The sequence below is a fragment of the Dermacentor variabilis genome, chromosome 7, assembly GCF_050947875.1.
Source record: "Dermacentor variabilis isolate Ectoservices chromosome 7, ASM5094787v1, whole genome shotgun sequence".
In the NCBI taxonomy this organism is placed as follows: Eukaryota; Metazoa; Arthropoda; class Arachnida; order Ixodida; family Ixodidae; genus Dermacentor; species Dermacentor variabilis.
Genome location: NC_134574.1, coordinates 163890560 through 163903525, shown reverse-complemented (window position 1 = coordinate 163903525; position 12966 = coordinate 163890560). Strand labels below are relative to the sequence as shown.

Here is a 12966-nt window from a genome sequence, read left to right as displayed (position 1 = left end):
TACTTCGTTTCGGCTAACAGTTAAGCATGCGTCATCTGCTTGCAGTGGTTGTCTTGGACAAAGCGTCGTCCTTGCAATCTTTCGCTTTCTACGTACGCGATAAGCTCAGTTCACATCATATCTGCGTGCGTCGGACTTATTGTAAAGATACTGCGACGGACTTAATTGTAGTAGAATAGATCCCTCCCCCAACCATATTAAATTGCTGCAATAAACTTCCCGCATACGATACTGTTAAGTTCGCAAGACTCTCAAGATATGCAGCGTGTCTAATCAAAAGTATGCACTCATAGCGTCGCACCTGTTGAAACAGGCTATTTCTGCCGAGCTTTTCCACCTTTCATCATTGTCCCGTTCGCGTGCATAATTTTTGCTTGTCATCCTGGTTTGCCGTCCGTTAGCTTGTGAAAGGAGTTCATGTTCGCGAGCTTCGATTTGTGATTCAGAACGCGCTGAATGACCTAATCGCCCTATGCTGCCAGCTGATGTAACTGCAACATGTCTTTATCCTTGGTTTTAGCGTATGTGCTGCGTTGTACCTAGCTTGTGTAAGTGCTCCTCTTGACAGAATAGTCGCGCTTCTCACTTTCATAACTTCTCATATGCCGACCGTTCAAAATCTGTAGCTTGAATGGCTCGTCAAAGAACCACGTGGTTCCACTTCCACTCATATTTGGCGTTGAAGAGTCTTCAAGACAGAAAGTCCATGCCCTCAACTTCACAGGATGGTGCTTTAGAAACTATCGTGCTAAACAGGCAGACAGACGGGGAGAATGCAAACTTCACATTCCATTTCAAGTTCCAGCTCAACCTTTTTATTGAATCCAAAGATAGCCCCTGTTCAGTGGCGTCGGTGTCTCCTGTAGTTCCAAACAGATGAGCTTCCTCCATTGCTTCTTACGGCTATACTATTTTTAGCTCTCTGAGGGACCATTTTGTCCCGATTCTTCTTTTCTATACCTCATATTTGACGTTTGGAGAAGAAATACGCCATCGGTCCCACGCTTATAGGTGCGCGTTCACTTTAATGCCTGCTCACTGGGCAAGAATATGGGTCATTATTCACAAAACTTGTCTTACGTTATAGTCGCTTATGACTGCAAATCTCTACAGTGGTCGCAGTTATAACTGACCGATAGTATGAGGGGTGGGCCCAAGAACGCCCACCAATGGAAACCTCTCTTACGTAAGAGATGTTTTGTGAACAGAGGCAACTCTCTATTTCGTTCTTAATGCTGAGTTATGTTAGCTGCAGGCAGTGGTTTGCGACACACCTGCCTTTTCAGGCTATTGTGTTCGTTGTCTTGACTAAATATAGTAATGAATCCTCCGATAGCCTCTGCGGCGCCTTCTTTTTACCCTGGAAAAGCAGGTGTACGCGCGTAGAGAAAAAAAGCTCGAATAATTATTTCCGTGTGACATTTACGATCGTAATAGAAAGAGGTTCTACCAAATAAATGCATTACCAGTGGAGATGACCTATGTTGGAGTTTGCTTAGGGAAGAATATGGTTACCCAAAGCATGTGTGCCGAAAGACCATGGTAAAATTGACACTTAGATAAAGGCGACTGCAACCTAGGAGGGTGATCTTACATACACGTATGTATTGGCTTTCGGGTCATCTAGAAATAACTATTTTGAGTTTTCTTGTGGTATCATTCACAGTTGAACAACGCTCGTACTCCTGATCACACAGAATATAAATGTGACCAGTTTGGATCTTGAACCGAAGTTTTTGCCACATCATCACATTTTAGGCTGAATACTGGAGTGGGGACCGGGATCATTTTAACGCAAATATAGCGTCCCTAAAGTAGGGTTAGCTCTTTAGTGTTGTTTGTTCTGTGGGGTCCCAGCTGAAAATGCACGCGCCTTCTCTATTACGACAAGTTCTACTGAACGAAATTTGGCGCAGTAATTAAGATTCAAGATACCGGCTAAATCATTTTACGGTATCCTCAGGTGCACACGTTCTGTGTTGTGTCGACAAATGCAAATCATGCGCACACTTTTGTATGTAAATTCACCCGCTGCAGTGCAGTATCAGAGATTTGAAAAGTTTCATGAAATGCTATGACGCAATGACTAGGAGTTGGCACTGTTGCTGCAATCGTTGCAGCATTGTGTCCGCCCTATTTCTGCGGTTCTCAGTCTCGAAAGGTGAAGCAAAATCCTTGTCGAGTCATGCGAGATAGTCAGAAATAGTATGAAGGTTGTTCCCGAAGGAACTTACGAAGCAAATGAGGTTGACGAAAATATTACTTTACTGCTCCACTCATAAATAGAACCTGAATATTGGTTCAGATGAACTGCTTGATATTTGCTCAAGGTCATATTTACACGTAGTGCTCAAGATCAGAGTTAAATATAAAACGAGGCACACAAAGAGAAATTAGTATAAACGTTGACACATGCGCTAATAATTGACCAAGTTGTAGGTTTGGGCGAGCTGGCATAGCACTATTTTCACGATGCAGCGCGGTACATGGCTGAGAAGGAAACGGCAAACTGGACACATGAAACTCTGTGTGCGCTTCGTGCATCAAGCTTATTTACCCGTGTGCTTTGGTATATTCTTTCGAATGACCAAGGCCGTCGTATTGAGAAATGAACTATATACTCCAAAGAATACCCAGCATTGAGCGCATACGGGTATGAGGCTAATGGACAGACATATTTTTTTATCTGACTTTTAGTGGAGCCAGGCGTAATGTATATGCAAACCAGAATTGCTGCGACGCTTCTACACTTGATTTCGCTCCGCACAAGGCGCCCACAGGCGATCGCGTTTCGGCATCGTTAAAGAACTTTGAAAGGTTGCGCGGACGCGAGTCTAGAACACCTGGCGTTTCCTTATAGACATCTGGCGTTTCCTTAAGGACATCTGGTTTTGCGTATCGAAACCGTAGTGGCATCTGGCGGTTTGTTTTGTAAAACGAATGAAAGTAGCTGAAATGCTCGTTCTAGAAACAGATGGCGACACCTCTTTTTTTTCTTACACACACGAATTTCGGGCAACCTTACGAAAGAACGTTGTGCATTAAAGAATAGGCCGTAACACCCGACTCTCTAAGTGAACACCCACTCATACACAACCACAGATATAACGCATGTAATCAGGCTGGAAGGACTTTATCAGAGGAACTTAGATAGCGTGGTTAAATAGGTGTTGCATGATCCTGAGATGAGTGCCAACAAAAAGAGGCACCGTTCTGAGGAAGTTTCGTAATCTGTGCATATCAATTAACGGTTTATAAACATTGTGTTTGCGCTACCACGCATGAACCAAGTTTACTTACGGAACAGCGACGCCTTCTATGTGGAGTAAACCAACTGAGTGTTGTTAATGCTAAGCAAAAGGAACTTTTATTATCTTGGTGTTTAATAATTTTTGTTGATTATTAATTGACATCTGTTTGTCATATTTAGATGAGGTGCGTCATTACACCGTTTTGAGTAAATTCGAAACCATTTTTCTTTAGTTTTCTCAGAAACCTTGTCACTTCAAAGTTCAACGTGGAACAAAAATGATTGTGCCCATGTTTAAATAATTTATTTTTCTTGTTACTGCATGGATCAATAATTAGCCTCGGGCTAACAATCCAAGCGTTGTCACTTGACGATCTTGCGTTCTTAAAGAGTTAAAAGCAAACATTATTATCAAGCTCAGTAGTGTGCTGCACGTGATATTTGCGCGACTCTTTTTTTTTTTGCTTTAAGAAAGAAGCCTGCGAGATATATCGAAAGCCGACCCGGCTGATCACTTGCATGCAGCAGGACTGCTGCTCTCAAAGACTCTGGGAAGAAAGAAATTCCGCCAGTGGCACATTCCGCTACTAAATGGCATAGCCTATGATTTACTTCGTACCTACATTTCAAATAGAAAACAGTACGCCGACGTGCTGAATGGAGGTGCGACAATTTGGATCAGCAAAACACCGCAAGAAAGATTAGAGCACAACACAGAGTATTATCTAAAATAAACATATGGGCTGATAATAACCATTCAATCTGAAGTTATAGCAAAATTAAAGCAGCTTTTTCACGTGCTTAGAGAGAAGATAGCTAGGCCTGTATAGCTCTACTTGGGTTTTGAAATAATAGAGCTTGCAAATTCTGTAAAAACGGTTTTAAATTTTCTTCGCATTTAACATGACATTAGTGCATTAAATTTCTTAAGGCCAAAATATATTCTGAAGAAAGTATGATTGTGTGACTAGGGCACATTCTCCGGGGAACCGACGAACGCATCCTGCACGATTCCCTAGTGCACTCGCTTCTTCAGTATTGTGGCATTGTGTGGTGCCCGACAGGCGTCACGAATCTAAAGAAGGTACACTTCTAAAAAAGGCTGTTCATTGTATAGCGAATGCTCCTTACGCTTACCCTACTAGCGAACTTTTTGCTGCTTATGATATTCTTCCAATGTACTCTTTGTGCGACTAAGAGCTTACTGTGTGTTAGAAATATACTATACAAAATAAAAATCTGCAAGAGAATATCGCCGCAACTACGACTAAATATAAAGAGTGGTGGAAGCTAGGACTCCAGTCCCAGGGCGTATTACAATGAACAATCCTTTTGCTGCTCTCTACCTACGCAAACAAAAGCATACGGTTGGAAAGAAAATACTGACCATTTTCATAGAGCCAATTCTGTAAGGAAGATATTGTGCACCAGCAAACCTGCACAGTAATGAAAGATCTGCACCATCGTAAACACTTTATGTATTTCATGCTTTAATGTCATTGCCATGCTTTGCCACCCGCCGTGGTTGCTCAGTGGCTATGGTGTTGGGCTGCTGAGCACGAGATCGCGAAATCGAATCCCGGCCGCGGCGGCCGCATTTTGATGGGGGTGAAATGCGAAAGCACCGGTGTGCTTAGATTTAGGTGCAAGTTAAAGAACCCCAGCTGGTCGAAATTTCTGGAGCCCTCCACCATGACGTGCCTGACAATCAGAAAGTGGTTTTGGCACATTAAACTCCATAAAAAACCATGCTTTGCCTACTTGAGGCGTTTGAATTCTATCTATCTATCTATCTATCTATCTATCTATCTATCTATCTATCTATCTATCTATCTATCTATCTATCTATCTATCTATCTATCTATCTATCTATCTATCTATCTATCTATCTATCTATCTATCTATCTATCTATCTATCTATCTATCTATCTATCTATCTATCTATCTATCTATCTATCTATCTATCTATCTATCTATCTATCTATCTATCTATCTATCTATCTATCTATCTATCTATCTATCTATCTATCTATCTATCTATCTATCTATCTATCTATCTATCAGAAATGGCTGAAGTTGCCTATTAGCTGGCTCCACTAGGTACGTGGTCGTGGTCGTGATATTGTCGCAGCCGTTGTGTCGTCGTCATGGCAGCTTTGAAGGGAGGTCAGTGGCTTTGTCACCGAACAATCGCCATGCCATCGTCCTGACATCATCGCCGTGATACAGTGGTTATGCACTCGTTGTCATACCGTCGTCGTGATGGCGTTGTTGTTTCACTTTGGGCACTCCTGCTTCGTCATTGGACTCTTTATAACACCGTCGTCAGGCCGTCGTCCCCGTTCCAGTTTTGCCATTTCACCCTTATCATGCCGACATCGTCACACCTTCTAGGCCGACACAGTGGCCTAAGTTGTATGATAGTATCTCCAAGCCTGTCTTTCGGCCCTACCGGTTGACGATCCGTTCCGAATAATTAAGTCAGAGCAATTTATGGACTACCTCGAAAAGTATCCACCAATCCAGCGTTTTCCATCGATGTCACAGACCTACCTACATTACAACATACCGAAGGAAGCTGTGATCGAGACGATTCAAGAGTGAGTTGACATATACGGATCGGCAACTGTCACCCACCCCTTAAACGAGGCTCCAACGCGGGGCCAAATTCCAAAGCAGTCTTATCAGGTTATGAAAATAAGCCCCACGAAAGCACGGACAATTAATAAGACGCCTTCTGGTGTGTCAAAGAAGATCGAGTCAGAGCCCAGAATTGTTAAAACTGGCCAAAATATATTCTTCAAGTAACACGGTTACATAAACACATGTACATTATGGCTAGGCACATCACAAAGCAATTTAGATGGGTGTTAACAAAACTTCGGAAAATTGTGAACAACAAGCATTAAGAGTTCGACACGTACAGTACAGAATCAATAGGAATACCAAGAGTCCATCGTATTCAGCCGTACTGGTCTTGAGCCAGACGTCCTCGACGTAACTTGACGCAAATCTTGAAGAAGGGACTTCTTCAGGAAATGCCAACGCCCGAGGACTCGTCGGCTATCTTGTCGAGAAATCCCCTACTTCTGCAGACGATCGGTCTACGCGTCACATCTCTTCACCGGTGCAGTCTGGTCTGTTGATTTCAGCACGGCTCTTTTATCGCCTCCGCCGGCGTTTCTCGAACTTTCCAACGGAGTCTTGCACGCATAGCATGAACAAAAGCCTTGTCATCTTCTACACATTTCTCGCGTTTTCGACCGCGGCCACAGTAACGTCATCGAGGAGGGTGGTGACTCATACGTCGACGCACGCGTGTGTCAAAGTCCTAGAGGGTGTTTCGGCGCACGCCCTCTCTCTCCTCTCTCTTCCTCGAGTATCTTGTCGAAGCCTGTGGTCCCTAGTTGGTCGCGTCGGTTGTCTGTTGCATATGCGCTCTCTCCCTCTCTAGAATCTGTCGCGGGGTGGACGTGTTCTTTTGCTGGCTTGGGTGAGACGCGGCGCGCGCGTTGATAATGCGAGCTTTTGTGACAGCAACTCGGACCTCGGGCCGGACTGCACTGACGCGAATCGTCTCATTTGTGGGAGTAGTGATTGGGAGTTGCCTTTCACGAAAGCTTATTCAGCTGTAATTGGAATGGCTGACAGTCATGCATGTGATGTTTGCGGCTGCGAGGGGAACACTTACCACCTATTGTGCCATTGTCCTAAGTTTTAAGCACAAAGACAATTTATGTCCCGCGTATTGAGGAAACTAGATGATCGTGTTCTGAGTAAACAGACAATACTAGAAACACCGCCGCCACCGATCATCGGCTCACCAGGGAATGAAGGCACTTTTGTGCTTTCTGAGAATGTCGAGCTTGTGCGGGTGCTTTTGACTCTGTAGTGCTGTCCGTGCACGTCTCTCGACCCCCATCTATATCTCTCCCTTCTTTCTGTTATCCTTCTCCCTTTTCGCAGCGCAAGGTATCCAACCACACTCTTGACTGGTTAACATCTCTGCCTATATATATATATATATAAATATATATATATAGATATATATTACGGTGCATTTGGACGAGCGCGTAAGAGGGAGACGAAGAGGAAGTGACAGGCTGTCTCCTGGAGCTGCGTCCTTGTACCAGAGCCTGCAGAGTTAGCTTTTCCTTATGTAACTTTTCCCCGTGTAAATGATTGTTAATACATTTGTGAATTGGGTATCTTCGTGATATTTGGTGGAGGTGCGCGGTAATGACTCAGATCGGAGCTTCGCAGTGGCCGCCACTTCTATTATTTACTGATGTTGCAAGAGATGGGGCTTAGTTCGGCAGCGCCTGCGTCGACTGCGTCGAGTGTCGTACTCACGCATCCGCGGGATTCAGGAACCTTCTGGGACAATGATGGCGCCGAAGTCGACGACTGGCTGGAGATGTATGAGTGGGTGAGCAGCCACAACAAATGGGATCTCACAGTGATGCTGACGAACATAATTTTTTACATGGCGGGAACTGCGTGAGTGTGGTTTCAAAACCACGTAGCAGAACTTCGTGATTGGGATACTGCAAGCAGAAGCTGAGAGATCTGTTCGAAAAAACCACTGGGTCGGAAGGTCATCGCCAAGAAAGAGTTGGCACCACGAGTTCAGGCGTCCACCGAAGGCTACGTCGTCTATATACAAGACATGCTGGCACTCTGCTGCAAGGCCGATGCTGAAATGCCGGAGTCTAAAAAAGTCGGGCATGTTGTAAAAGGTATCGTTGATGACGCCTTCAATTTACGTATTTGTAAGAACTGTACTTCGGTTAATGACATGATCACGGAGTGCAGGAGTTTCGAGCAGGTGAAAAGCCATCGTACTTATCACATATTTCCACGACTTCCCAATACGGCTGCAACATTGTCTCGTGAAGACCATCGGGACTCTCCTTCGCGGCAGGAGAAGCCTTCAGAGCAGCTGACGAAGATCGTGCGTCGTGAGCTGGAGGCCGTGTGCCCCGCGGCTCTGTATCCAGCCGTCAACGATACATGCGCTCCTATTGCAGGCTAGTGTGCGCGAAGAACTCATCAATGTCGGCTTGCAGTTAGTTTGCACTGTGGACAGTTCTCGGCCAACCGAACGTATTTCTCTCGTGCATACTTGAAATCAATGAATCCCTCGAGGTTTTCTCAGCATGGCGGAATGTCGAACACCGGATCACCGACCTATTTGCTTCAGTTGTCGCCGGGTTGATCACGTCGCCCAATACTGTCGCAACCGCTGGTCCCCGACGTCGTTCTCGAACAGTCCTTGTCCAGACGGCGCTTTGGCCATATCCAGCCTCAAGCCGAGCCGAACCTGTATGCCGCAGATGGCAGGACCACATGGCGCCGTCGATCACCGTCGCCGAGCAGTCACCAGTCCAGTTCGTCACAAAGTCGTCGACCGTCGTCCAAGACATCCCAGTCCCGTCGCCTGTCACCGTCATTCCGACCTGGGCGCATACATTCGGAAAACTAAAGGATGTAGCTCCCGGAGGTGACGCTGAATTGTCGACGTCTCCGCGAAAGCCTCTCACCCTACCGACCAGACGCACCATGGTCGACGTAGAAGTTGACGGTGTATTTTTCCCAGCGCTTGTTAATACTGGAGCCCATATCTCTGTGCTGAGCAACCGTCTTCCGGGTCGCTGATGGAGAAACGCCCATTATATCCTTAGCATGTGCACTGCCCGAATAAACCTTGCTGGTTTCAACACTTCCGTTTTAGTTGTTGCTCTGGAACGGTGTTCGCATGACTTGATCTTCGGCCTGGACAATTTATCGGACCATTCAGCACTGATTGACTGCGCTGCTGGCCTCTTCCAACTCGAGTTGCCTATTCACGGATGTGCTCCAAAATCAGCTGAGCCTCGCTTATGTTCTGTAGACTTCGTACGGTTGCCGCCTCAAGTATCCATGTATGAGCCTTTGACATCCTTCCGATGTGTTCCTGACTGTGACAATGTGCTCACTTCTAATGTCAATCTTATCCTGCTACGAACAGTAGCCGCTCCTCACACTATTGTGACTATAACCGATAACCGCGTATTTCTTCCTCATTTAAATTTTGGTTTAAATACGCAAGTTACCCCGAAAGCCATGTCGCTCGGCAGTGCTTCTCCCATCGACGATTCCGACATATCTGTACTAGATGGTCCGGGCTCGTCTGCAGCCACCTGCTGTCTAATCAACTCCGCAACGTCTAGTCGCGGCGTCTTTTCGAAGATGATCACTCAAGAACTGCTTCCCAAACAGGCTGCGAATCTTTGTCGCGTCCTGGTGTCTTATCGCGACGTCTTTGAGGATCGCCTGCTGGGACAGACTTCTGTTGGAGACACATAAGGTTGACACCAGTGATGCTAGCCCAATCCGTTGCCGACCTTATCGCGTGTTTCACCCAGAACGCTGCATTATCCAAAGAAGTAGCTAAAATGTTAACCAAAAGTGTAACGAGCCCTCTTCGAGTCCTTGAGCATCGCCGATTGTTTTGGTCAAAAAGAAGGATAGCAGCTGGCGATTTTGTGTCGACTACTGTCAACTGAACCAGGTTGACGGGCAATTAAGACGGGCAATTAAGAAATCCTACTATCTCGTAGCCGCAGAGAGCCCGAACATACAAATTCATAAAGAACGGTGGATACCCTGTTAACATGATCGTGCAAATCGGCGAGCAAATGACACCGCCATGGGGTCGAGAAAGTTTGAGCTAAGAAAAAGGAGAAACGTTAGTGAGGTGTCATTGTGGCTAACGTTCACAACCTTTCACACCGTCTAAAAGAAAGGTGGCAAAAGGGCGCAATATACCCGTGCTCTTTTCTGCGCTGATAAAGCTGAAATGCCTGTGCAAGGAAGTCAACTTAGAGAAGGAGAGCGCGCAGGGAACATGCAACGTAAAGTACGCAAAAGTACGTAGCCTGTGAATGTGATGTGGTAGAGAAGATTCCGCTTACGTGGGGCAAAATATACGTAGGCCAAACGGGACCCCACCTTAACAACTGGCTTAGAGAACATCGATTCATATGGCAGCAGACAAGCGTATCCATCAGTCTGGCCGTGCACTGTAGAACGTGAAAATGCATGACTAGCTTTGACTACACGACAGTCGTTATAATAAAAAAAATGACCAGTGAAATCCGAGAGGCATTAGGAATCGAAGAAAAAGAGAGCTGTATGAGCACGCCTTGGATTACGCTTACTAATGCTGAAATTACTTACGTAAGGGATGCATACACACAGTATACGACCTAATAATATAACAGCAAGCAGAAACGTGAGAACCGGATTTGAAAGGATCTGTTATAAACACAGCTCACGCAGTGGCAGTGCTTCGTTGTGTGCTTTAAAACTGTGCTTTGCCTTGACAATAAACCAGTTGGCAGTTTTCACTCTCCCGCATCACTTCGCGTCCTCTTTACAACAAGCGTTCGTTTCGTCCCGGTTAGTGCCTTCTAGTACATAGAGCAAGGAGAATGAATGGATACGAACTAGCCCAATTCATAGCTCTTCTGAATCTCTGTGCGTCTTGATGTTCCAATCGCCCAGACTGGTGGGCAGAAGCAGCCGTATTCTAAGACGTCAGTTTCGACAGCTTTGCTTGCTGACACGAACTTTAAAACAGCTATGCAGACCCTGCAAGCTTTTGTCATTGTTTTCCCCACACGTAGTAGCCATGGTGGTACCTGTGAGTACGGGGTTTTATTTTCTATATTCTATTTATCCTTGAGCGCTGGAATGGCACATGAAAAGTTCCTGCGCCGCATCCTGAACAAAGTGTAAATTCCAACGTGCAGCACTCTCTCCGAACAAAACAGTAAGTAGTGTAAGATCAATGAAAATTTGTCCAGCATGGCACATTCACGATCTATCGCCGACAGCGAAATCCATATATCATCCTGGTCTGTTTAGGCATCGGTATTTTTTTTTCTTCCTGTGTGGCTGTTGTTAGGCTCTGATTTCGGTGAACGTAAAGTCCACACATAAATATCTATGACTGGTTATGTTTAACAACGAAACACGTTAGTCTCGCCTTCAGGAAGGTCTGTAGCGTTGACAAGTCACCATTTCCCTTAGCGAAAATGCCAACTATACCATTGTTTCTTCCAATTCGCTCACTGTCCTCATTTTGATCCCCGTAGCTGGCGTGCTCTGATTTGTCAGTTAAACGAAGAAGTAAGGCTATCTCGAAACACGTTTACACAGGAATTAGTGAAAGATCGTCGCTTCCAATGCAAAAAGTCACTAGCATAAGGTATGATATGAGAACCAGTATTCATAAGTATAGGACAAAGCATAAAATCAAAATATACTTTATTGTCGACATGTACCCGGGCTGTTTCCAGTGGTCTTCACAGGTATGCGTTCGCAATGTCTTCATAACAGTCGAGAAAGAATATGTCCGAGGCGTTCACGATGTCTCAGTCTCAAGCGCCTGAAAAATTGGGCCATAAAGCAGAGCAACATATTATAAAATATATTGCGTTCCTGGCTAAAGTGGTATTTTCCCCCTGTGATGCCTTTTTTTCCTCAAATGCACTTGCTGATGACTTGCATTGGTGCAAAGTAATTTTTATTGCTTTGTGTAAGGAACATCAGGATAGATAATGACCGCATCTCTATGAAAGCTAAAAAATGCGAGCAGGAAATAAAATACATAGAAAAACGAAATTAACAGTCATCCCCATACCATTCAGTGGGGGAATTCTGGCTAGCGGTATCTTCATACAGTAAAGTTGCTGTGAATGCGGAAACACATAGGGATAAAAGAGTGGCTTGTAGCAATTAGAAGAGATGTTATGAAAAGATCATCTAGACAGAAAATAAGAGTGCTTCTAAGTTGTCGGGTGGCGGCTATGTGAGCGGGCTGCTCATACTCGGCCCGTCATATATTACGGCACCAGGTCTGTTGCAATATTTTTTTTATTGGAAGAAAGTTCCCAACATTCTATGAACTAAGGAAAAACGTGTGCACGAGATGACATATGATTAATCTAATGTTTCTGCAGAAGCCGCGTATGAGTCGCCTAAGTGGAAACTTGGATATCTGTTGCTGCTAGTATACGGTGGACATATAGATATATAACCCAATAGGATGCGATTGTTCTTCGCACATGCCGTGTATTAGGCACTTCCTCAACCTAATAAACATGAAAGAACAGCAGTAGCCGCAGCGATCACTCTCGCACTTCGCGACGTCGAGAGCAAGCAAAGGTTCGCCCGCATCCTTACGGACTCACAAGCGGCGTGTCGTTTATACATGAATGGAACACTCACTATACAACCTATACAAGCCATTCCAATTCTAGGCCCCTCACTAGAATGGACCCACGGTATCATCTGGTGCCCCGGGGACGAAGGCCTGCGGGGCAACGAAGTGGCGGACTGCGCAGCTCGAAGTCTCACTAGCCGAGTGGCAGACCACACCGTTCTTCAGCCCTCGACATACCGACGAGCGACCCACGAGTTATTAACCACAAGTCGACTAATGCTACAGCGCCAACGTCTCGAAAGAACACAATACAGTCCCCCACACAAAGCTCTCAATAAGCTCCAGGCAAGGGACTGGCGCCGCCTGCAAACGAACCCATGCCCACACTTGTCACGTCCACACGCAATCTCCCCTGACAGATATACGTCCCTCACATTTCCTGGTGTAGCAACCACACAGCAACACTCGCGCACATAACACACGAATGCACCCGTGGTCTTCAGAG

General features: G+C 45.4%; 1 protein-coding gene and 1 long non-coding RNA gene across 9 annotated transcripts in view; one reads left to right on the top strand and one right to left on the bottom strand.

Annotated features, from left to right (window-relative positions):
- Positions 1-1471: 1471 nt before the first annotated feature.
- Positions 1472-12966, top strand: part of LOC142588396 (uncharacterized) — a 101051-nt gene continuing 89556 nt past the window's right edge. For all 3 annotated transcript variants that reach the window (XR_012829714.1, XR_012829713.1, XR_012829712.1), the window contains exon 1: positions 1472-1600. This is a non-coding gene — a long non-coding RNA (uncharacterized LOC142588396). The remainder of the gene's footprint in view (positions 1601-12966) is intronic.
- Positions 11547-12966, bottom strand: part of LOC142588393 (uncharacterized) — a 52898-nt gene continuing 51478 nt past the window's right edge. For all 6 annotated transcript variants that reach the window (XR_012829709.1, XR_012829710.1, XR_012829711.1 and 3 more), the window contains one exon: positions 11547-11684. Coding sequence is in view for 3 of the 6 variants with exons in the window: in XM_075700037.1 (XP_075556152.1) it covers positions 11677-11684 (8 nt within the window). In the remaining 3 variants the exon portion in view is untranslated. The remainder of the gene's footprint in view (positions 11685-12966) is intronic.